Raw genomic sequence first — 26,539 nt, forward strand, 5'->3', positions numbered from 1 at the left:
AAGTTACTTTATGCACAAAAGGATATATATGTATATATTTAACTGACATGGATTCGTTACGAACAAGTAAGAATATTTTGGCTAACTATTGTTCTTTACGAACATGTTTGGTTAACTGCAAGCCAGAATACGAAGTTCCAGAGTAAAATAAGAAAGTACAAAATTCCAGAGTAAAATAAGAAAGTACAAAATTCCAGAGTAAAATAAGAAAGTACAAAATTCCAGAGTAAAATAAGAAAGTACAAAATCCCAGAGTATTTGCCAACACGGCAGTGGTTATATAGTATTTCTTCCCATGTCCTCCATTGGCGCAAGCAATTCGAGGCACTCATCCAATGTGAGATTGAGCAGTGGGTCAACAGTCCCATTAAGTTCACAGTATATTTCAGGTTCTATGGGTTGGGGAAAGAAAGAGAAGTGAATTATAGGGGAGGGTAAAGACGGTGGAGGTGCTGGCAGCGGCTCGACCACGGCAATCACAGCAGGCCTTCCCAGGTCGTCTTCGTTTTTGTTGTCTTCTTTGCTGTGGAGGAACATCGTCTCACGCACTCCCTGATTAGACCTTTAATACAAGTGATGACAACGATCACGGCTATGAAGATCATGAGCCCGATGAACAACCAATGGATTATCCAAGCTCCCCAACTGCCAGATATTCCCATCAACCAAGATCCCATTGACCATCCCTTGTTAAAATTATGATATTTTGCACCTTCGGCCTTTATTTTGTTGGCCAAATTGTCGATTTCTTCTGAATTATCTGGGATGTATGTGCAGCACTCTGCCCCGATGACCGAACAAGTCCCTCCCTTTTCTGCCAGCAGCATATCCAGGGCAATGCGGTTTTGCATAACGGTTGTCCGTATAGCTACCAGCTCGGCACTTGTTTTGTGGAATCCTTCGCTGGTGGTGTTTGCCAGTTTCTCCAATGATGCTGCCAAATTAATAATTTCCCTTGCACTTTTGCCAGCTCCATAAAAGGGAAATGCAATCATAAAAAACCTCTCAACTTCTGGAAATGGCTCTTTTCGATCTGGCCTGTGGCATAAATGGCGATTGGTCAGTGATCCGAATCCGGGGTAGTACAAATCCCAAATAGCACGACCCTGTCCATCCCACCGGTAGCCATGAGTACGCCTTATATCCACACACAAAATATGTACCATTCAGGGGTGCCTGTGGTTCGACGAGGTTATTTTCTTCTATATTTACAGGTATGGTTGTCCCATTTATTCGTCCTTCAATGGTGACCGCCTCATTACCATGTCTAGCATAATGTTGGCATGTTGATTCTCCTAAGTAGGGTCCGCTGCCCTGTCTTCTAACGAGGCAAATTAGTCCAATTTGTTTGTGCATGAGTTGAAAATGTGGAGGGTAATTTTCTAATCCTTCCGCCTTCTTCAATCCGTCAAGGTTTGTTATTTTTATTGCTCTCGCCGGGCCCTGTATCACGACTCTCCGTTCAATAGTTCTGTACTTAGGGTTATACCAATGCTCAAAGCTCGTACAATTGTATCCCCCCTCTTCCCAGTTACTCCTTATTTCCGCTATTCTTTCTTTCACTGATGCTGGTGTCTTCTCTACTTTAGTTAAAATTGGCCTATCTTGCCTATGGACTAAGTACCCACACATGTCCTCCCCCTGGAGTGGAACTGCATACAAGGGTAATCCGTGTTTTGAGGAGTGTGGGAGGTGGGAGCATACCCAACATTCCCTTTTGTTCATTGTCCTAGCGTACTGTAGGGATAGTGCCAAGTAGGTGTTCAGTGGATGGTCGGTCAATTCTTTATGTAGGGTTATTCCTCATCTCTTTCTTTTACCACCCCTTAAGTCTCCCTGATCTAATCCCTTACCCCCTTTTCCCATTATTGTAGTTCTCACATTATTAGTGATTTCTTCATCATCACGTTTACAGTCGGCATTGCGAATTACCCATATGCAAACAAGTGCACAAAGAATCGCAGTCATGTTAAGATAGGTGTTGTTCATGTTGTCCCTGTCTCTGCTGGTATTGCAAGCTTACAATGTGTGGCGTGTATCCAAGCTGTCTTTCCTTCGCACTTTACTGCAGTCGGAGTAGTCAGCAGTACCTGAAATGGTCCTTTCCACCGAGGTTCCAAGGCTGTTTTCCTTGTGAAGTGTTTTATCAGTGCGTAGTCTCCTGGCTGGAAGGCGTGGTACGGCTCGTCCACTGGTTCGGGTAGGGCCTCTTTTACCCTTGTGTGTATCGCCCTTGCGATCCTGCAGAGCTGTTTACAAAATGTCAGCAAGTTCTCATCCATCATTGTAATATTCAGCTTATCCATGTTTGTGAGGGCAGTCACGGGCAGCCGCATCGGCCTTCCCATGAGTATTTCATGAGGGGATAATCCTGTTTTCCGGTTTACTGTAGATCGCATGCTCATTAGTGCCAAGGGTAATGCATCTGGCCATTTTAACCCCGTTTCCGTGATTGTTTTTGCCAATTTGTTCTTTAAGATTCCGTTCTGCCGTTCTACAGCACCTGCTGACTGTGGGTGGTAAACACAATGAAATGCTTGTTTAATTCCCAGTGCTTTACATGCTGCCTGTGTCACTTCCCCCGTGAAGTGTCCCCCCTGATCGTGGGACACCTTATAAGGGATGCCAAATCGGCAGAAAAAGTTTTTTAGCAGGTGCTTTACCACGGTAGCGGCATCAGCCTTTGCACATGGGTATGCCTCTACCCACTTGGTGAACATGTCTACCACTACCAAAACATTGCTGAACCCGCATGATGGAGGCATTTTTATGAAATCTATTTGTAGGTACACGAACGGCCCCCAAGGGGCTGGGTGAGCTCCCAGTTCCCGTGTTTTTCCCTCTTTCTGTTGGTTATGCTGTTGACATACCTGGCAGCTTTTACAAACCCCTTCTGCTATTTTCCCAATCCCTGGTGCATACCAGGATTCTTGTACCTGTCTCACAGTCCCTCTTGCACACATGTCCATTCAGATGGGCCATGCGTGCAAGCCATGGTAGGATCTCAGTAGGCGCTATGACCTTCCCTTTGTTTGACCATAGTTCCATCTTCATCCACTGTTCCTCCTGCAACTTGCCATTTGTTTCGATCATTTAGCGATGCTGCAGTTTGAATTGCAATAATATCTGACAAGCTACAGTATACTGATGCAGCTTAATTTGTTCCGTTGGTAGTCGCGCTGGCATTACCGATGGGATAGGCAGGCCAGCCGCCTCCTTTGCAGCTTTATCCGCCTTGTCATTTCCTTTGTCTATATCCGTAGTCGGTTTCTGGTGTGCGCGGCATTTGATAACCGCAACTTCCGCTGGCACCGAAATACTTTTTAACAGCTCAGAAACGAACTCACCATTTTTTATGGGTGTTCCAGCAGAGGTGAGAAACCCTCGCATTTTCCATATCACACCTTTGTCATGTACGACACCAAAAGCATAATTAGAGTCAGTGTATATATTTACCGAGATATCGGCAGATAATTCACATGCCCTTATAAGGGCACACAACTCCGCCTGCTGGGCAGAAAAATGTGAAGGCAGGCGTATCGCTTCAATAACTTCACTGTCGGTGCACACGGCGTATCCTGCATGCCCCGAGCCATCTTGGCCTCGATAGGCCGAACCATCGACAAACAAGGTGAGGTCCGGGTGTTCTAAGGGTTGATCCTTTTGATCTGGGCGCACGGTGGATACTTCTTGATTTGCCTCTGTGCAATCGTGAGGATCGCCGTCTTCTTCCGTTGACAGCAAAGAAGCAGGAGTAAGAACATTGCATCTCTCAACCTGCAGGTTCGGCTGGTGTAGGAGAGTCGTCTCATACTGCATCAGGCGCGTGTTGGTTAAATGTTCTGTTTGCTTTTGGGTTAATAAAGCCGCAACGCAGTGAGGTACCTTTAGAGTAAGAGGGTGGCCCATTACGATCTCCGCCGTGCGCTTAACTGCGTAGCTGGCTGCGGCCACTGCTTGCAAACAAAGGGGTAGGCCGCGTTCGACTGGGTCCAGCCTTCGGCTGAAATATGCAATTGGTCGCTGGCAGTCGCCGTGGGATTGTGTCAGCACAGCCTGCGCAAATCCTTTCATTTCCTGAGAATAAAGAAAAAATGGTTTCTCATAGTCTGGTAGGCCCAAGGCTGGCGCCGTCGAGAGTGCTGTTTTTAGTTGGGTAAAACATTCCCCCATCTTCTCAGTCCACTCGATTACATTGGGCTGGTTTTTGCCCACGACAACATACAGTTCCTTAGTCAGGATTGCATAATCGACGACCCACTGTCTACAGTAGGTTGCCATACCTAGGAATCGCATCATCTCTTTCTTTGTGCGAGGGCGGGGCACTTCCGCAATTGAAGTTTTCCTTCCCTTGTCCAATTCCCTCTTTCCATGTGAAATGTGGTGTCCCAGATACTTAACCCTTTCCTGCACTAATTGCAGCTTGTCCTTATTTACCTTGTGGCCTTTCCTTGCCAATGCCTGTAGCAACTGCAGCGTATCTGTTTCACACGCTGCTTTGTTTGGGGAGCAAATTAGCAAGTCATCCACATACTGTAGCAGCACTGATTTACCCTCGAGGATAATATCTTCCAAATCTTTATGCAAAGCACGTGAAAATAAAGTGGGACTATCAGCGAACCCCTGTGGCAACACCGTCCATGTATATTGATGGCCCTTGTATGTGAAGGCAAACAAAAACTGCGATTCCTTATCAATGGGTACCCAGAAAAACGCAGAACATAAATCAATGACAGTAAAATGGGTGGAGCTTGCAGGTATAGACGTTATCAACCCCTCTGCACTTGGTACCACGGGGTGGATACTTTGAATCACCTCATTTACTTCCCGTAAGTCCTGGACAAATCTCCACTTATTCTTCTGTGGCTTTTTCACTGGCAGTATAGGTGTGTTACATGGGCTTGAAACTTCTACAATTATACCTTGTTCCTTCAAGGATTCAATTACTGGTGCTATCCCGGCCTCAGCCTCTTTTCGGAGAGGGTATTGACGCACATTCGGCCAAGGCATTCCAGATTTGAGTTTAACCACTAGGGGCGTTGCCCCAATGATACGGCCCACATCATTGTCATGTCGGGTCCACAGTTCTTGGGGGACTTTTTATATCAAACTTTCTTTGTTTCCTGTTTCATTTGCCATTTCCATCATCATCTCGCGCTTAGGTGGTAGATTAACCTCCTCCACCAATCCTCGTAACATCTGTTCCTGAAAATCACAAATCCACCCTTCATCATTCGCTAGCTTATGCACTTGCCAATGCAACACTGTTGTCGTGCAGGTCAATACTGCCCCCTGCAGGCGATGAACCATAAAACCCAAATCCTTCGGGTGATACCCCCTTGCCGTAGTTATTGTCACATGCGAGGTCACTCCCGGCGGGTATTTTATCAATTGCCTTTGGGTTTCCGTGAGCTTAACCTCCATTGCAACACCTTCCTTACCAATCAACAAATGACAAATCAGTAAATCATTGTGTGTTTCCAGATGCGGAGCAATTTTCTCTGCAAATTCAACATCATTTCCATTTGCATCATAATAGATTGTACAATGTGGGGGATCATCGTAGGTGTGTGTCATTACTTGTGCATTGTCTAGCCACATTTGCATTTCCTTACTTTGGGCTAAGATTGCATTTAAACATATCAAAACATCACTAATCGGCTGTCTTGGCAGCCTTCACCAATAGACAACTGGGTGCGGTGTCATCAAAATCATCATTGCTGAATGCGTTTTATCCCGGGGAATATCGACAAAAACCCCTTTGTTTGTGCATGCTATCGTACATCCCAACTTACACAACAAGTCCCTGCCTAACAGATTCACCGGTGTAATGGTTGTGAGAAGGAAAGCGTGTTTTTCCTGCAAAGGTCCACATCTTACTGGTAATTGTGTCGTTGCACTTAATGTCTGTATCTTGTCCCCTAACCCTACTACTTGTACATTAGCATTGGATTTTTCAACCCCTGGCAGCTCTTTGGCTGCAATAGTAGAGTGAGTGGCTCCCGTGTCAACTAAAAAGGAAAGTTTCTTACCTGAGACATCCAGAATGTAGGTCGGCTCTTCTGTTGGTGTTAATGTCAGCATCGCTCCTTGCACCACGAGGCCACCCGCGGTCTGTCAATATGACCTACCATCCTGCGGTTGGTTTGATCCTCCTTCCTGCTGGAACCCCAATCGTCGTCTTTGGGGGCAATCCCTTTTCCAATGTCCTGGTTGTTCGCACTGGAAACATACTTGCGCCGCTGTTGGTTGTACTTGCCCTTGGCCTGCTGCAGTTCTTGAGCGGGTCTGTGGTGGCGCTTGTGTCCAATTTTTGTTTCTTCCACTCCCTCTCTTGGGCCGTTCGTCCTGTGCTGCTGGTGGGGGTCTTTGCAGAACTCTCCTTAGTCGTCCCCATTGTCTGGCCGCTTCCTCTTCCGAGTCTGTGTCATCTTCCTCCAGTTCCCACTATCTCCAATCCTTATCATTTCTTTTTTCTACTGCTTTGTCTAACAATACCATCTGCAACACTTCGTCTTTAATTTTTGCCTTTGCGTTCTCCCTTTCTTCCGCTCGGTCCATACATTGATCAGCCGCTATACAAATCTGACTTGCCTCTTTGCCCTGCCAACCTAACAGTGCATACTTTAATTGCTTCCTAATTTGAGGTCTGAGCCCTTCCATTACGAAGTTTGTCAATGTTCGCTGCGGTATGTCTCCCTCAACTTGAAAACCCCCATATTGTAAGAGTGTTTGTATTAATCTATCCATGAATTCGGATGCCCGTTCCCCTTGACGTTGCTTTGTTTCATAAATCTTATCGCAATCTAGTGCTGGCGGTCGCAACGCTGTTTCAGTCTCATCATACAGGCGCCGTCACTTACTTTGCCGATCTGCGTTGGTGCATTCTGCTGGTTCGTTCGCTGTCCACTCAGCACCTTCCCGAGCTTTCTTCCACACATATGGAGACAACACGGCTTGACATAACACCCCAATGTCGTTATGCGTGCAGCGGTGTGCCTCAACCCACTGCGATATTAATTCCTTTATTGCTCCTGCATTTCTTCCCTGATCTAACACTCTTTCCTTCATTCATCTTAATTCGCTTTCTTTAAACGGTCGGTACACTGACTGAGCTGGCTGGGGCTGTAATCCTGACACCTCCGGAGTTACCTCTTGAACCGGGAAGGCAGAGGCTGTGGCCATCAACCCCGTACCTTCCAGGTTCGGATACAAACTTGGTATGTTATTAACATATGCAGATGGATTACTTGCATTACTTCCCTGAGCTTCCCGCCCTTGTACCACCATTTCGGAGGCAGTTACAGGGGCGGGAGTAATCTCAATCCCTTGTTGTGGCAATTCTTTAACCTGTGTTTCTAATTCCAACAGTTTCCGCTTTACCAAATTTCTAGCCACTTCACTTACTTGGAGGACCTCTTCCTCCCATAATTTGCAAGCTTCAAGGTCTGGCTCTGGTTCTAATTTATCACTTGTCCGTTGTTCTAATCGGCATGACAAGTTATCTATAATTTCTGCTCTTTAGGAACCCCATCTCGGGAATGGGTGTGCGTCCTGTTTTGTCCACTTATACCACATTGCCAATTGAGTACATGACTTAACGCCATATTTTTCATACATCATTCCCGCCACGGTATTCGTGGGCGGTGCATTTTTATCCGACTTTGGTTTCACAAGCTTATTCCCCATTTTCTCTTGGTCCTTCCTAGAGTATTTCTTGGGTCGGGACAGTGTTTCCCGCCTGGGGGTGATCTCGGGCTGGGTCGGGCGTCTTTCACCTTTCCACGGACCCTCACACTCCCTGGCACACCTCCCGCACACTCAATCTCTCAACGGAATCTCCCATTTGGACCCTGTCCCGAGATGTTCTTGGGTTTCCCCTTCCTGGGTTTCCCTCAACCTCACAATTGACCCTTAACCCTTCCAGGGGTACCCCCTTTTGATGTGTAAAAAAGCTCCTTCTCCCCCTTGTTCTTTTAAGATAAGGACAGATCACAAAGAGCAGCGAACTTGTATGCCCTGGTGCGAGAAAAAAGGCAGTTCTTCTTACCTTATCTTCAAGCCGGCCGGCTTCTGTCCTCCTTTGTCTCACCAGGGCAGTCTCGCTTTCCTCCTTGGTCCGTCTTATCCTGCCGACTACGCTAAATGTTGAGACCACGTTGCACCGCTGATTGAGATCGAGCGCTGTCCACACGTATGGTCTTGGTAGAGAAGAGCTTTAATTCACACCAAACATGTATATATGGAGAGAGAAAGAGAGACACAGAATACCCGCAGTAGTCCAGCTCAATCTAACTCTGCTGGCTTGGCACTCTGGCTTGCCTTATATACAATTTGTCCTGCCCCTTGTGGGACCATCTGGTTTCAAGATTGGCCCAGCTCCCATCACTGCTTTCTATTGAGACTTTGTTTCCCAAAGATCAATTTCCTCCAAGGGCTAAAAGCCAGGTGCTGATTTCATTCCCTTTGGGCTCTAAAAGCCATCTGGTTTGATCATCATCCGGCCAGGGAGTCAGGAAGACGGATTACTTTTTAAGAGCCTTTACCTTCCTTTCCTTATTACACTCCTTGGAAAGTGGACGCAGCTGTTGTGCTGTGTCAAATGGCACTGATTTACGATCGAGTTTCCTTCGGCTCGAGGCTTGTTTCTGACCAAGCTTCCTTGGCTCAAGGTTGATTTACGATCGGGCTTCTCTTGGCTCAAGGTTTTTACAAGGGTTATAAAAGCCAGTTGCTCAGCCGTGTCACAAAGAAAGAGACTAGATGCTTTGGCTGTTAACACAGCCAAGAACTGCAGCTGTTAAGAGTGCTCTATAATGAATGCCTTTGGCTCTTTCTTTTACTTTTGATTGTTAAAAAGTAATTCTGCTAACAAATGGCTATTCTCAGCTTGGGAGAGATACAATCTCTCAACAATATTACCTTTGTGTGTGTCTCGGTGTGCTTCCGTCAGATATCCTGAGATTCTTTCATCTCGCGAGATTATGAAATTAAACATTGTTTCTGTTTTTTAATTTCACCTCTGAATTTAGTTCTATCTCTTGATTAAATTTAAACCTCTTCATATTATGTTATTATTGTCCTCTTGCTTTGAAGAATAGGAAGAAAGGGGGAGAGGGGACAGAGGTGGGGTGAGGGGTTCGAAGCCTTGCCGTTGGGAGGGAGTGACGCTGAAGACTTGGTGTGGTGGTGTGGGTGATTTAAGTGAGACATTATTCTTTGCATAATATTGTTGAAGTTACATTTTACATGACACAGAATTTCCACAGGTACGCTTCCTGCAAGTTTACAATACTGCTTCAACAACATGACTTCATTCTCATTCAACAGTACAGGAGTGAAATCCACTTTATGTTACATCAGGTTAGGTCAGGTATGGGAGCATGTGCCAGAACAGCGCGTCGCTGCGTCCACTTTCCACCGGTACTCCAGGGGCCTCCGTCTGGCCATCGCCCAGGCAGATGCCTGGCCCATCCCCATCTCCTTGAGATGCCGGTCAACCTGCTGCAACCACGAGGCATGTGTTCGGCCCATTGGCCTCCTCCACTCACGAGACTCCCTCGCTGAGAGAATCTGGTGAGCAGGATCAGCGTCAGGAAAACTAGCCAAATGTCCACACAGCCGCAACTGACGCTCACGGACTATGCAAGTATCAAATCTCATCCGGGTTTCTCTTACATACCGCTCGTTGGACACAAAATCTGACCAGCGATCGCCAAGGATTCTCCGAAGAGACCTGGTATCAAAGGAATTAAGTCTCCGTATCAGATCCTTGGTCAGAGTCCAAGTCTCGCATCCATAGAGCAAGACTGGAAGCACCAAGGACCTGAAGACTCAGACTTTCGTCCTCCCGCACAGGTACTGGCAGTGCCACACCCCATGATCCAGTGAATCCATGACTCCCCAGGCCCAACCCAGGCGTCTATTGACCTCTGACTCGCAGCCAGCAGAGACATGCATATCACTGCCAAGGTAAGTGAATCTCTCCATGACCTCAACATCCTCACCACAAACCGACACAGACAGGACAGCAGCATCCAAGATGTCATTGAAACCTTGGTTCTTAGTTTTGACCCAAGAAACCCGTAATCGCAGTGACGTTGACTCCTCATTCAGCACCTCGAGGGCCCCCAAAAGGATATCTAAAGTCTCCGCAAACATGACTGCATCATCTGCGAAATCAAGGTCCGAAATCTTGACATTCCTTAAAGGATGCACCGCAGCTTGATCTCTCCGACATCCTCCCTCAAATCCAGTCCATACAAGTGCTGAAAAGTGTGGGGGCCAGTACACACCCCTGACGAACTCCAGGAACAACTGGAAATAAGTCAGGGATGGTGCCACCACATTTCAAAGCACTCTCAGTGCAAGAGTCGATCTCAGATATCACATTGATCAGTTTTGGTGGTACCCCACGAAGACCAAGAATCCTCCAGAGGGCATCCCGATTCACTGAATCTAACGCTTTACCGAGTTCAACATTGGCTGCAAGCAGCCCTTGTCGAAACTCTCGTCTGCGTTCGGTGAGGACTGGACGAGCAAGGATACGGTCCATCGTTGACCTCTTTGGTGTAAAGCCTGACTGCTCTGGACGCTGGTGCTCAAGCAGATGGTGGCGAACCCAATCAAGAATTATCCGAGCAAAGACCTTGCCCGGCACTGAGAGCAGCGTCACACCTCGGTAGTTGTTGCAGTCTTGGCGATCACCCTTCCCTTTCCAGAGAGGGACAACAAGGCCCCTCCTCCAATCAGTTGGGATGATGCCTCTTTTCCAGGCAGAGTACAAAACTGCATGCAACGACACGAGTGCAGCATTTCCACCAGCCTTGAGAGGTTCAGCATGGATGCCATAGATCCCTGGAGCTTTACCTCGTTTCAACTGGTTCACCGTAGCCCGTGTTTCCACAAGCGAAGGTGGACCACAGTTGATTGGATGGTCAGCAACAGGGATTGTAACACCCTTGACTTCCAAGTCGACAGCTGGTGGATCAGCCTGGTACAACCGCGAAAAGTAACCGGCCCAGCGGGCCTTCACTTAAGACTACTCTGTCAAGAGCCAACCACTCTCTGCTCCAACTGCAGTGCTCCGAGGGATGGGCTTGGATGAACGCAATGCGCGAATTCCCCTGAAAGCGGGACGGGAATCACCTGTCCACAGGTGATGCTCTACCCCCTCACAGATTCCTCACACATCGGCCTCCTTGTCCACCCTCATTGCACGTACAGTTTTACGCCTCAGCTCCCCGAACAGCTCAGCTCTGCCATTCAGCCTGGCCCTGCGACTCTGGTCAATGGTATCCAGTGTCCCTTGAGAGACAAAATTCTTCTTTGCCCTTCAGTGAGTTCCAAGACATCCACCAGAAACATCAAGGACGGTGGTCTTGAAGGCACTCCACAACTCTTCAGGACCCCCCAAAGCACCCAGACCCCCCAAATGTCCACTCAGCCTGTTCGCAAACTCCTCAGCAACCCTCTCATCCTTGAGATTGCCAACATCCAGCCTCCGCTGGGATGGTACAATTCTCCCGGATTTAAGGTGCAGCTTTAGAGTTGCTACAACAATCTGGTGGTCAGTATTGAGGAACTGAGCACTCCGGTAGACCCTGCAGTTCTGGATTATCCTCCAGCAACCATCAACGAGGACATGGTCATTCTCCTTTGCCACACTGCCAGTGTTGGAATACCATGTCCAGAGATGAGCTTGAGGGCGCTGAAACCATGAACCGGTCACCCAAAGTCAATGACTTCTTGCCAAGTCAAGGAACTTAGTGCTCTTCAGGTTCACAGTTCCAGACCCATGGGGACCAACGCACGTCTCATAACCATTCCTATCAGTTCCAGTCGATGCATTGAAAACCCCCCAAGACGAGAGGAGTATCTCACCAAGGGCACTGATCAACCACAGACTCAAGCGTGGCAAAGAATGCGTCCTTCATGGTGAGATCACTCACCTCAGTCGGAGCACAAACAGAGACCAGGGAAATGACACCGAAGGAGTGACGAATCCTTAATCTCATAATACGCTCGTTGACCGATGTTATCTCAATTTTCATTGGAGTCAGATTATTGGACACAGCTGCAGCAACTCCTTGGGCATGGTAATCATCAGTGACCAGAACAATAGTAGGTATAACCACCCGCCATGATTCGTCGCCACAATCAGTCTCCAAACCTCAGAGAGTGCTGCGATACCGATATCCAAACGCTTGAGCTCAGATGATAACAGAGACAGGTGATCATCCTCTCTTAGAGGTAGGACATTCCAGGCACCCAACAAAGGGACCGCTTCAGGTTCACCCAAGGAGACTGCAGTCTGGTGGACGAGACCTCAGCACCACTCCGACACACTCTCCCGCAATCCGACCTGGGAATGTTACCCCGTGGTTTCCCTTCTATCATCAAAGATTGGGGGTCCCGAAGGCTTTGGCCCAAACCCGTTATCCGGTGAGCTTTTCGTATGTTTTGTGGAATGAAAGGTTTTACGGTGGCCGGAGTGCAAATCCTGGCACCAACCTCCTAATTAAAAGTAACCCAACTGCAGGAGGACGTCCGAAGACTCAGTTGGGCACGAGAGATGATGGCGGATGGCTCACAAGGAGCTCCGCCACCCTTTGACAGGTTTTGTATTTAATCCTGCTGTATGTCCATATCATACACCCTCCTCAGCAGAAAACCTGGTTGGGCAGCTGGTTTAGTCGCCGACAACCCGACCATGGAACAGGTTAGTGCAGGTTTAGATGGTACTTGCAGCAAGTCACAGATCTAGTCTGACTTGACCTGACAATAACAACATCGACTGACCTATATACTTGAAAAATCATCGATTTTGCAAGTAACAAATGCACCCAAATGCAAGACTCTCTCCTCTGGTGAGGGTAAAAAAACTACTGAACCAAATCCAACCAAATGTTGCATGCTGCCTCAGGGTACCCAAAGTATGGTTTCTGCCTGGGGAGCATCACTGGTGAGGAAGGTCAAGGTGTGGGAGGGGTGACACCTGGTGATTGCCGGCACAAATCATCTTCTTGAAAAAGAAAGTTTAAACAAGCTGATAATATGCATTATGGTGATGTTGAAATCTGAATGAGAATAATTCTCAATTTTCAAAATGTTTCATTTTACTCGTTTTAAGCAGAGGTTCAAACAAAAGCAAAACACTGAGCTTTGCAGTGAAGTGCAGGTGATTTTTACTCCTGTCACATATCAGTAATGATGAAGGTTGATGAGGTTGATGATGGTGATGTTGGCTGACTTCCAAGCAGATGTAAGATTACTTCAGTGAAATGGGAGGGTGAATTGAGCAGAATGTTTGTGAAGTACGATGTGCTGTCTTTTGATCAAACCCATCAGAGAAGGGACGAGTAAAAATGTCTGGGATGTTATAAATGTAAAATAGTGTACCTCCTCACTGGGATAATGACCGTGGAGCTTTGTCTCACTCCAGGGACTGGCTGGTTCCCAAAGTCATTGGATGTTAATGCGATCTCTCCGAGCCTGCTGTGGTTCATAAAATAAATCACCAAGCATGCCATGTTCACAGGAGGCACTTCCACAAGGTTCAAAGTCCGGTCACTGCGAGTGACCTGTCAGGGGTTTGTGTATCACACGTCTGTCCACTCAAGCTTCGCACCGGTCCACATGGTCGGGAGTTTGCAGTACCAACAGGTGCCCACTCGGAAAGATGAGAATCTTCTTCAAGTCTTGTTTTTCAGAGGCACAGCCCTTTCTCTCAGGTACTTTTACAAATCTTTCCACCTTGTACCAGGAGCTTGGTGAGCTATTCCAAGTAACAATCCTTATCTCTCACACATAAGGTACTTTATGGTTCCCCGAACACCATCATTTCTCAGGGTTTCTGAACATGTGCACCGAGCATTCTGGGTCAATCACATCATTTTGAACGTCATCCATTGAATATTATTTTCTTGTTTGTGTGAAATACCATTGTGATGTTGCTGAAAGATGTTGTATTGATTAATTTTTTCCAATTTAACGTTTATCCTTTTAATCCCATTTCCAACACTTTGTCATGAGCATTTCAGATTATTTAGCTTCTGACATAAAGTTACGTCCGTTGTCTGACACGAAATTGGGTAAAAATAAATGCCAGTTTTCAACACCACAAATAGTACCACGTGATCGATTAAATCCCTGATCAATTCAGCCACAGTTTTAATGCACAGGTGGGTCTCACCGAGCAACAGGTGGAACTAATATGAGCGATACTGACTGATAGTGTCTGATATTAGTGACGGATTAGTAATTTGAACCATTTCCATTTGTTCTTGCAGACCGAGCTTGGTTTGACACGCCGCCCGATCTGCCCATCCATATTGCACTGGATCGGTACCAGAGGATTGGAGAGTAGCAAATGTAACACGATTATGAAAGAAAGTATCCAGAGAAGAATTGGGGAACTTTAGACCTGTTAGTTTGACTTCAGTTGTGGAGAAGGTGTGTGAGACATGAATTAAATCTTTTAGAGTTCTATGAAGCAGTTTCTGATCGGGTGGATGATGGAAATGTAATGGACATAGTATATCTCGACTTGAAGAAGGCATTTGATAAGGTACCACATCGGGGGTTGCTCGGCAGAGTGAGGGCTTGTGGAGTGTCTCGTCAGTTCGCTATTTGGATGACAAACTGACTTAATGATCGGAAGTATAGAGTGGGAGGGGTATCTCAGTAGTAGTAGGTAGTGGGATGTCAGTAGAGGGGTATCTTGGAGATCAGTACTCGGACCATTACTATTCGTTATTTACATCAACGATTTGGATAATGGGGTAAAGAGTAAGCTTTCCAAATTTGCAGATGACACAAAGCTTGGAGGTACGGTGGATAGCAGAGGGGGTGGTGATCAGATTCACGAAGTATTGATACTTGCATAGATTTGGCAAAAGATTGGAAGATGGAATTTGACTTGGGTAGTTGGGGGATGGAGTAAGGTGTTGGGATGGGAAGAACAATGAAAGTAAAGATTACAGGATGCAAGAGGTAATTTTGGAGCATGTCACACAGGAGAAGGATCTGGGGGTGGTAATAGATCTGGGAGGTGAGCAGGCAGCACAATGCCAGGTAGCTGCAGGTAAAGTAGATAGGGTTTTAGGTTGTAGTTGGAGGGGGATCATTTACAAATCAAAAGAGGTGTTGTTAACATTGTACATGAATTTGGTGAGGGCCACATGTAGAATCTTGTGTGCAGTTCTGGTCACCACGACAGTGGATAAGTTTTAAATTCGAATCACATAAGTCGCTGAAAGTTCTGGAGATAGAGGGTTGGAGGGATGTTGACAGGACTTTTAGGAATTTTGAGCACTGATGGGTGATTGTGTGCATGTGTACGGAGTGCTGTTGGTGGGGGTCTCATTAAGGGGTGTTGTCTGGTTGATGGTGTGTATTTGTTTTTTTTAACCAAGCCCATGCCCCCTCCCCTGAGGGAAAAAAAAAAACAAAAAATCACAAAAACACTTTATTTAAAAACTTTGCATTTTCTTATTAACATCCGCCATCGAAGATCGGAGGTTACTGTTTTCACCCCTTTCTGTTTGTTTGTTTGTGAACAGTATGACGGAAAAACTCCTCGACGGATTTCGACGAAACCTGGTGGGGGGATAAGATATGGTCCAAGGATCATGCCATGAGATGTTGGACTTGGTACAAAATACAATATGGCCGCTATGGCTGCCATTTTACAAAAATATTTGAATTTTTTTTTTTTTTGCATTTCTGCATGTTCAAAGTGATTTCCAACACCCCCCCCCCCCCAAAAAAAAAAATTGAGAAAAAAAAATTTTTGCAACTTTTTTTTCAACAAAATTTCGATATATATATATATATTTTTTTTTGCATTTCTACATGTTATATGTGATTTCCAACAAAAAACATGCCAAAATTATAATTGCGGCTGATTTTGGAACTTCGGGTGGATATACCCACGTAAAATAAATTTCTGTCTCAAGGAATCGGGTTATGACGAATGAATTGAGAATGTAAAAGGGAAAGTTGCAAACTATAACTCTGTGAGCACTGTTGACATCAAATTGAATGAATGGGATAACAGGTTCACTTGAGTGACCCAGCAGTATTGGCGGCGGAGGTTTTGCACTCGACCGAGTGCTCCCCCTCCAGTTTGGATCTTGTGTTGATAAATTAGTGTGGTGTTGATGTGGTGCAGGCGTGATGGGTGGATTGGTCTCCACCTGTGTCTCATTTCATTGTATGACTTCATCATCACACATACTTGCACCAAGTTTGATTTAAATCCTTCAGTTGTTCTCAAGTTTCACATTTTTACCCGACATGACCTCTGACCTTTGACATCTTGATGCCAAAATCTAATCATTTCATCTTTGCATCATAATATATATACACTTGTACCAAGTTTGGTCACATTCCCATCACTGATTGATAAGTTTGTGCAGTAAAATAATGTTTACCTTTTGGAACATCTGACCTTTGAACCCTTGCCCCATCATCTTATCAGTTTCTCATGACATCATTATGCATACTTGCACCAAGTTTGACTTTAATCCCTTCAACCATTCTTAAGTTATCACGATTATGAAAACCATTGACGGACAGATGGAACAATGGACGGACGGATGAAAATTCAATTTATCTGCGACTTCGTCGGCGGAGGCATAAAAATGAATTTCAGGAAAATCTTGAAATGAGGTCGAACATGGTGTTGTACCTCCCGTTACAAACTTTTTAAGAACTAAGAAATATCTGTTTGCTGTTGTAGTTTCATCCCATCTGGACTGCACTGCAAGGACTGCCAATCAGGTCTGGAAAACCGAGTCGAAGGAAAGTAATACAGAGTACTCCGAGGAAACTGAAAAACTGGGCTGAGTTATCCTCCCTCCGTCCCTCTTCCTTCACCAACAGATGGTTCATCTCACCATCCCAACCCCAACACTCTTCACTCATACCAGTTCACTGCACCTCAACCATCTATCATGTGTTAGTACCGTACTCTTCCAGGCTATTTGACTTGAATTTTCATGTTCTTGAACAATTGCAATTAAACACAACAAAACCCAAAAATATTTTGCAATCAAATTTATTTTCCACGTTTATTTCACATTTGACAATACAGATAAAAACAGAGGATGTAATAAACATATCATCATCATCATCAATCAGCTCGTTGATTCCAAACTGGAAGCCTGCGTCCCTCAATGAAGCTTCTCACAATAACTGAACCCCGCCAGAGACCTTGAAGAGAATAGATGTTGAAGAATTGTCCTTTCAAGGTGACAGTGGGGACAGAGGGGATTATGAGTTAGATCGAGTTTTTAAAAACATATTCAGTCAAGGCTCATGGAAGAACTCGTGCACTGAACATATCAGGACATAACAGGCCAAAATGAACAGCAGAGGGGGAAACACCAACAGTGTAGTTGAAAGAAGATGGAGGGAGACTTGAACAAACAATGGGTGTGAGGAGGAATGGGGGGCAGGAAAGGACACACCGGATGAACATGATGGACACAGAAGGAAAAACTGGAAATTCGACCGCCGTCTGGTGGACGACACCTCAGCCCCACTCTGACACACTTTCGCGCAATCTGACCCAGGAATGTTGCCCCGTGGTTTCCCTCCTCTCATCAAAGATTAGGGGTTCCGAAGGCTTCGCCCCAATCCCGTCATCTGGTGAGCTGCCCTGCGAAGGTAAGCTGCACAGGAGGTACTCCCACGGAGTGGGTTTTCAGATATTTTCATGCTTCTGGAATGTTTTGCAGAATAAAGGGTTTTACGGTGGTCGGAGTGCAAATCCTGCCACCAACCTCTCAATAAGAAGTAACCTAAATGCTGGAGGACATCCGCAGACACAGTCGGGCACGAGATGGAACTATGATTCAGTGAGTTTATTCCAAAGGAGGGAAAAAAGATGAATAAAAGAGTGAAGGTGAGCAGTGATTCGTGATTTTGGGAGCTTTTCCAGAACGGGGTTGTTGGCGGACCTTCAGCGCCCTGCGGAAATATGGTGGGGACAAATCGTAGAGAGAGCAGGGGGGCGAGGTTGGAGAGGAGACGGTAGAAGACAGAAAGACCACCGACCAGCCTGCAGTAATTGAGTGAGAGGCCCAAAGACTCAGCCTCATTGCCGGAGATGCCAATGATCCGAAAAGCCTTGGTTTCCACAGCGTGAAGCCGAGAAAAGTGAGAGGCAGGAGCACCAGCCCAGAGAGGAGAGTAGTACTCCATCAGGCTGCGGACAAAAGCTTTGTCAGTGGTCAGGATCTCAGGTGGGCCGAGGAAGGACTTTGCATGACGGAGGATTCCCAGTCGGCGACTGGCTTTGGAGGCGAGGTTTGAAATGTGGCTTTCCCAGGAAAGGTCATAGCAGATAGTGAGACCGAGAAGCTTGAAAGAAAGGACTTCTTCCAGAGGATTGTTCATAAAGTGGATGGGGAGGAGGGTTCTAAACAGTCCTTTTGGAGAGACATAGTGAGTTGAGTTGTTCTTTCACGTTCACCATTACATGCCACGTGCAACAACGATTCCCAAGTTGAGTTGTTCCAACCCAATGTCCCTGTTCTGCCGGCTCAACTCACGCATGTTCACCTCGTCCACCAGAGCTGTTGAACGAGTTCGTCTTGTCGCGGTGTTCTCTCTCGCATGCTGGCCCGTCCAGAATGACTGAAGAGCTCAAAGGAATTCTTTCTTGATACACAATCTCAATGAGTTTTCATCAACCTGATTATAATTGGCTCCACGCCTTAACGACCGCTCTGGAAATTAACACCTCATTCACTCATCTTGTATATTATTTTCGAGTTTGTGGTTTCGTGTCGCGCTATCTACGACTTTGTTCTGCGCTGAAGTAACGTGATATTCGGCTTACATGATCTCAAAGACCATATGAGGTGCATGGTACAAAAAAAGGTAAATAAAATGGTTCTGAAACAGTGAAATCGTATTCCACTTACTGCATTAAAGTAAAAGTACTCCTCATACTCTGCATCAGTTCCTTTCTCAAACACACCCACCCCAACATGTCGCGCAGAGCGTGGGTTATGCTCGTCAGAGTTAAATCAAGCACGAGGACGATCAAAACACACGGCTCATCACATATCACCCGTGTCTCCACACCTCCCTCTCGCGGGTTTATATTGAATCACAGATTGATCTCATGCCTTCCAGCAACTGTGATTCTCGTCCATCCAGGAAGTTTTGTCTGAGAACATTCCAGAATCTTCACGAATCTCACCAGGCAGTTTACAAGAAAATACTGCCACCCACAGTCAAAATTAGCTCCTTACATCAAGCAGATTATATTACAATTTACCGATGTGTGCGACAGCAAATTTATAACATGTAACTGTCAATTCTACTCGTTCATGTATCGGCATTTACTGATGCTTACTCACAAATACCACATCATCGAGCTTTGAACTGACAGGATACATATGTCAAACCAATTCATCGTCAGCCCTCATTAACATAGTGTGTATGAGCTGTACTTCCACAACATCTTCCCCAACAAATCGACTGAAAGACTTCAAAAACCCACAACCTCATTCGTCACAAGCAGAACAATTCCTGGACAACATGTTGAATAAATGGCCATTTCTCATGTATCCAACTGGAATCAAAATAAAGAACAATTACTGCACCGTCATCCCAGGAAGGAAGTCAGACATAACAACACACACACACACACACACACACACACACACACACACACACACACACACACACACACACACACACACACACACACACACACACACACACACACACACACACACACACACACACACACACACCGAAACAGAATCCAACTTAAAAGCAAAACGAAGTGACAATGTCAGGGTGGACTACCTGACGTTGGTATCTGATAGAAATGACGGCCATTATTCTGGCCCAGAGTCTCTTTCTTGCCTTAATTAAAGATCAATTCTTTCAATTGATTGACTTTTCTGCCAGAGTGAGTTTTATACTCGACAGACTTCTCAGAGCTTTTTGTTCCATTATCAATTGGATTTTCAATGACGGGCTCTCCAGGAACGTCTTCTGAATGCGGTAATGCATGAGGTGACGAAGGTACGGTCGTATCAGGTGTGAGGTGGCACCTGCTCCTTTTAAGAACTTTGTTACCAACGCTTATACCATACGAGTGAGGCGTTTTAGATGTAGCTGAAGAATAGATAGCACCCAACTGTTCCCAGATCGATTGATGACCAGTTCTGACTAACTTTGTTTCCGACCTGGAGTTCAGGGAGACATTCAGGAGAATGTTTCTGATTGTATTTGTAAGCGTCTTTTTCCTTGGCCTTGTCATCGTTGCTGTTCACGATATTAGGGTCGATTTTCTCTGCGTTTGTTCGAAGAATCTGTGACAAGGTTGGCATGATTGTGTTCCACCTTTGATCCAGCATCAACTGTGCAGGGCTGAAACCTGTCGGCTCAAAAGAAGTGTTACGCCAAGACATCAGCCCGAGATACGGATTAGGTTGGATCAGGATCATTTTCGCAATGTGTTCCGTTTTCTTCGGCACATCAATTTGTGTGTGGATACTTTACGCTTGCAGTCACATGTTCAAAGCCATATTTTCCAGAAAACTCCATAAATTCCTTGGATGCGAATTGACTTCAGTTAACTGAGATAAGAATATTAGGAATGCCCCAACGAGCAAAGGTTGACTTTATTTTATGAATGAGCATTTAACTTGTGAGAGAGGGCAAGTGTTTGAGCTCGTTGAATCTCGAGTAATAATCGCCCATGACCAGATAATGTTTCTTGTCGAACTCGAGGATATCAGCTGCTATCCATTCCCACGGACGAGACGGAAGGGGAATCGGGATTAATGGCTTTCGCTTTTGAGCAGACCAGTACTTGATACAATGACCACATTTACTGACACAGTCCTCGATGTCCCCACTCATATCGGGCCACCAAATACAATCATTGGCTCAGCGTTGATGCTTCCTCCCTCCCTGATGTCCATCGTCATGAATGCTCTGAAAAATCTCCACCTTCATGTCAGTTGGTATGACGATTCTAGTGCCATACAATAACAGTCCTTCATAGACAGATAAATGCCTACGATTTCCCAGCACGGATTGAGTATATCCAGACAGTCATCCATGTACTGAGGCAAACCATGGATAGTGCAGTTAATAACACGTTGCAAAACAGGATCCAGCCTGGACGCATCTCTGATGACATCTAACTTTCTCTTGGACGCTGGAAAACCTGCCTCAACTCCATGAACGAATGCGTTCACCTCTTCTGACAACTCGCGATCCGAGGCATGTTCTGGGAGTGGACTATGGGACAATGCATCGGCAACAACCATGGACTTGCCTGGCACGTGTTCTGCTGCCACATTAAACTGCATGAGATGCAATAGTACAGCGGATAAGCACAATAATTGTGCGTTTTATGAGAAAAGCATGAATTTTCTGACATAGTTCGTGAATACCACAAGGTTTATTTTCAGATGTGGAGGGAAGTCAGATTTGACCTCTGAGGACCATGAGAGGTCAAAATCCAAGATGGCCGCCAGTCCACTGGGTCTCATGTTCAAACGCGTTTAATTTTGGAACTAAACAGTGGAAAAAAACATTTAAGGTGTCATTTCCAACTACGTTTGGAATGGCCATTCGTTTGGTGATACTTTTGAGATTGCCAGAAGCCAAGGGAATGCATTTCAATCGAGGTCAAGGTCAAGTTACGTTATATACTTTTAGACATTCTTTTGGTAAAGACAATGGATTGGACCAATGCAATATGGCGAAACTTTGCTTCCATTTTGACACGATAGGGATAGTAATACAAAAAAAATTAACAGAATCGTCCCATGCTGTTCCTCTATTTCATTCTTTATTTATAGCAATGATGATGATGGTAATGGCAGTGATCAAAATCTAACAGCCTCCAGAACAGAAGCACAGTGCAGTGCACTTGAGCGCAGCTTTGGCACACTTGCATCATCCAGTGCATCCTTTCTCACAGCGACTGAGGATCAATTCATGGCACGATTTTGATGCTTCTGGGAGAGTGGTCCAAAGCGGCTGCCAACGAGTTGTTTCCTTTGTCCAGCCCCAGTCAGATGGCTCTGACATCTCTGGTCCAGGACCAATTCCTGGTTCCAACAGTTGGCCTGGGAGCAAGTTCGCTTGATGTGCTGATTGAGTGCTGCCTGGGTTGGACGAATGTTCTCTAGAGTTCTAGACTTCTGTGTGAAGAGCTGTTTCCTGGCATGATTCACTTCTGTGCTCTCACTGGTTCGGTCGTACATTAGCACTACAAATCGCTCCAGCAGTAACAATGATCCTTCACTGACCTCACTTGGCATGCATAGGAGTTCATTGAAAGCATCATTTACCTCTGGGAAAGACTTCCAAGTTTCCCAGGCAGACTTCTTTCCTCTGGGAGTGAATGCAGATACAGTTTCACACCCGGTGAAAGCGTGAAGGACTGGGAGAGTCAGTCACTGTGTTGGATTCATTGTGGTAACCATTTCGTGAACAGCTATGTAATTAAAGCTTGACCTGACACCAAAGGTAACCCACAGCTCATTAGGAGCTGTCTTGCTGAATGAAGCTACAGCCAGTACTACCACATCAGTATCAACGGTACATATGGTCACCTTCTTACACCCCTTTTACACAGCATCTGCCACATGCAGAAGTCGACGAGTGTCGGCCTCCTCCTGCGAACATGGGGCAAGGCAGGCCAAGTATGACTCAGCCGGAGAGCAAAGGACTCCACTTCCATCTGTTGCATACAGTTCCTTGTCCTCTGCTAGAGGAAGATGAACAACTACGCGTGACAGGAAAGCAAACAATTCGGTTTTGTTATCATCGCATCGAAGGAAATCCTTCCAGTTCTTTGGCATCGCAGTAGGAGCCACAACCTTCATCTCCCGTGATGTACCAAAGTTTGCTTCTGCCATTAAAATAATAAAAAAAAAAAATCTCCAAAGGTATTTCCTTTCTTCTCCATTACATATTTTGTGGGTCATCCATGTTTTTTCTGCACAGTCTGGTTCCAAAATTAAGGATGTTTGAACATTAGACCCGGTGACTTGCGGCTATCTTGGATTTGACCTCTCACTGTCCCCTCAGAGGTGAAATCTGACTTCCCTCCACATCCGAAAATAAACATGATGGTATGCTCTAACTACGCGAGAAATTTCATGCTTTTCTCATAAAATGCACAATTTGTTAAAATATGAGAGCTTATCCACTGTACGATATTACAACACATGATATAATGAACGACGCAGTGAGCTTCATATTTCACACGTGTACGTGACAGAATAGGAAACAACAACAACAACAACAACACAATTCCCCTGGCTATTTGGAATCCATGTCGTTGGCTATGACCCTTTTGCTTCCGTTTTTTTTCCTTCTGGTTGTTTTTGTTTCTGGTTTTTGTCATGGGGAATGATGCATGCCGGGAGATCATGACCGGAAGTGTTTATTTCTTTATTCAATTATTTATTTACCCCAAGTTAATTTTATACTTCCGAAAGTGATTTTTTTCATGACAGGAAGTGTTTATTTCGTATTTAACATAATATTTAACATTACCGGGAGTGATTTTGAAACTCTTTCCGGAACTTATATTTTCTTTTATTCTTGACCAGAAGTGATTGTTTATTTATTTATTTATTCAATCATTTTTTTCCCAAAGTTAATTTTAATAAAGATATCTCCCACATCATCAAAAAATAATTTTTAATCGTGATTTACATTATTTGATCGCTGATCCCGAATCCACGCCGAAGTAACCGGAAATTGCGTCAAAATCATTCGCTGTGTGGCGCTGACACGTACCACGGTAAAGTTGGCAAGTATACAGTTGTGAACACGTTATAAGTAAAGTCAGAAGTGAATGTAAGAAGAATTCTACGTTCGCTTCTTGGCTTTGCCTATTCCATATTACTCCATAAGATAATGACGGAACGATGCAAACGACAACGCAATCAGTTTGTTTTGAAATCAGTTCAGTTCCCATGACAACAATGACTACAGCGTCACAAAGCCCATCGGTGGAATGCATTGTTCCGTTTGTTTTGTGAGAACATTCAGTTCATTCCGGCACTTTTGTTGCAGCGAAGTGCTGGGTTTTCGTTGTGTTCCTGAGTTATTTTAAAGGAAACTCGTGGAACACTTGCATTGAGTTTCAAAACATGTTTCCGGTGCACCAGGTGCGTCGCGGAGTCTGGGCCGTGAACAGATCTTACCAGGTGAGTGGGAAACGAAGAGAAAGAGGGTCGATGATAGACGGAGGGTAAAGGGTTAAAGATCCGATTGATGAGTTCAGAGAGGAAGTTACAGGAAAGGAAACAGATTGTGATATGAAATAAACAATTACAGTTTAATGACGGTTAAGTAAACAAATGTCCTCTTATTTGTTGCTCCAAACAAACCAAACTTGGTGTGAAAGGTTCGATCCGTTTGTTGGGCCTGTGATCACAACGTCAGGTTTAAACTTCAGTTCCCAAGGATCGAATTCACGAATAATTGTGAAGGAAATCGATTCCTCGGGTGTGTTCCGTTAGCAAGCAGCTTGATAACCGCTTACGGGGCGGCTTGCTTCGTTTGAGAGTCGGCTTTTTGAGAGGACGAGTTGTGTTCGAAAAGTGAAAGAAAGATAAATTAATGGGCGGTCAGAAGGAGGAACGACGGCCAAGCTAACATATGGACCTTCTACAATGTATTTTTGGGAAGGAGTTTTGCATGTTTGTAGATTGTGAAGAATTCGGACGAAAAGTGGAAATAACAATGAACTGGACGCTTCAACATCGACTTGTGTGATCGTATAATCGTAGGAATTGTCACAACCACTGATCGAAATCAAACTGGATCACTGATTTTCTGAAGTAAAAGAAACACTGCTCACCGGCCGCCATCTTTGTACTCCCCACCACACACACAAGGAGGGACACGTGATGCCGACGTGCACACCGGCCGCCATCTTGGTACTCTCCACCACACCCACAATGAGGGTCACGTGATACCGACGTGCTTTGCAATTGGAATTAATAACAAACAATTTTTGTGTGTGGGAAGTGAAATTTCACAGGTAATCGGATGTCCAACTCCTATCTTAATTGGAACCACAGGTGAGGTGTCGGCCGTGTTGTTTTACTTTGATGGATCACTGGAGCTGAATTTGAGTTCTCATATCTGAAGTTAATCTTTCTGTCGTTCATTCGTTCATTGGGTATTTCGTTAGTAAACGGCAATTGTGATGTAAAGGGAGAATGGAAATTTATTTTGATAATAAAACAGTTTTTACATCAAGTCAGGGGCTTAATTATTTAATTACATGCTTCAAAATTCACATGGACAATATTGAATAAGGTGTGTGTACATGTATGTGTGTACGTGTGTACATGTATGTGTATGTGTGCACGTGTATGTGTGTACTGTGCACGTGTATGTGTGTACTGTGTACGTGTGTGCATGTACATGTGTACGTGTGTTTGTACGTATGTATGTGTGTACATGTATGTGTGTACATGTGTACGTGTGTACATGTATGTGTGTACATGTGTACGTGTGTTTGTACGTGTGTATGTGTGTACATGTGTACGTGTGTTTGTACGTGTGTATGTGTGTACATGTGTACGTGTGTTTGTATGTATGTACATGTATGTGTGTACGTGTGAACATGTACGTGTGTGTACGTGCATATGTATGTGTGTACGTGTGTACATGTATGTGTATGTGTGTACATGTGTACGTGTGTATGTGTTTGTACGTGTGTACATGTGTGTACATGTGTACGTGTGTTTGTACGTGTGTATGTGTGTACATGTGTACGTGTTTGTATGTATGTACGTGTGTACATGTACATGTGTATGTGTGTATGTGTGTACATGTACATGTGTACGTGTGTATGTATGTGTGTACATATAGTGTGTACATGTGTACGTATTTTGTATGTGTGTACATGTACGTGTATATGTACATGTGTACATGTATGTCTGTACATGTGTAAATGTATGTGTACATGTATGTATGTATGTGTGTACATGTGTACGTGTGTTTGTATGTGTGTACATGTATGTATGTATGTGTGTACATGTATATTTGTACATGTGTACATGTATGTGTGTACATGTGTACGTGTGTTTGTATGTGTGTACATGTATGTATGTGTTGAACACACAAACAGTGTTTTGATTGATCTGAACCGATCATGACCTCGGACTATTTGGAGGTAACATCTGAGCATGAAGGGAACACCTGGAGGGGAATGTCCGGCCTGTTTCAGCTCTTTACAGTTCAAACTTCATTTTCAGTTCGTTTATGACTATCAGAAGAATACAAACACAAGTGGTAGTGCAGCATTGGACGTGTTTGTGGTTCCACAAAACACCGAAAAATTTAATAAAGGACCATCGACTTACTATGTATGCAAATATGAAGGAAACATTTACGCCCCGCCCACACTTTTGTGACGCTCTCACTGACATCTCTCATCCGAACTTCGTTTCCCTTTTCTGGCAACTTCAACAAAATTCAACAAATAGCGTAATACTTGTACATGGACATTACAACACGT

The 26,539-nt window shown here is 45.0% G+C and overlaps 1 protein-coding gene across 20 annotated transcripts in view; it reads left to right on the forward strand.

Moving 5' to 3' along the window:
- Positions 1-26,539, forward strand: part of LOC147007650 (uncharacterized) — a 63,931-nt gene that overhangs the window by 22,182 nt on the left and 15,210 nt on the right. For 9 of the 20 annotated variants that reach the window (XM_085866685.1, XM_085866686.1, XM_085866675.1 and 6 more), the window contains exon 1: positions 26,020-26,539. This exon is cut by the window's right edge and continues 311 nt beyond it. The exons of 1 other annotated variant lie outside the window; for it this stretch is intronic. Coding sequence is in view for 1 of the 19 variants with exons in the window: in XM_085866671.1 (XP_085722797.1) it covers positions 24,156-24,212 (57 nt within the window). In the remaining 18 variants the exon portion in view is untranslated. Of the gene's footprint in view, positions 1-9,145; positions 13,734-20,379; positions 24,213-24,259; positions 25,092-26,017 lie in introns of those variants that run through there. 10 more of the 20 variants (XM_085866687.1, XM_085866688.1, XM_085866678.1 and 7 more) reach the window with 4 other exon arrangements.

Source organism: Eptatretus burgeri, unplaced genomic scaffold, assembly GCF_056783735.1.
Source record: "Eptatretus burgeri isolate ZD-2024b unplaced genomic scaffold, Ebu_testis_v1 Ebu_testis_scaffold_60, whole genome shotgun sequence".
In the NCBI taxonomy this organism is placed as follows: Eukaryota; Metazoa; Chordata; class Myxini; order Myxiniformes; family Myxinidae; genus Eptatretus; species Eptatretus burgeri.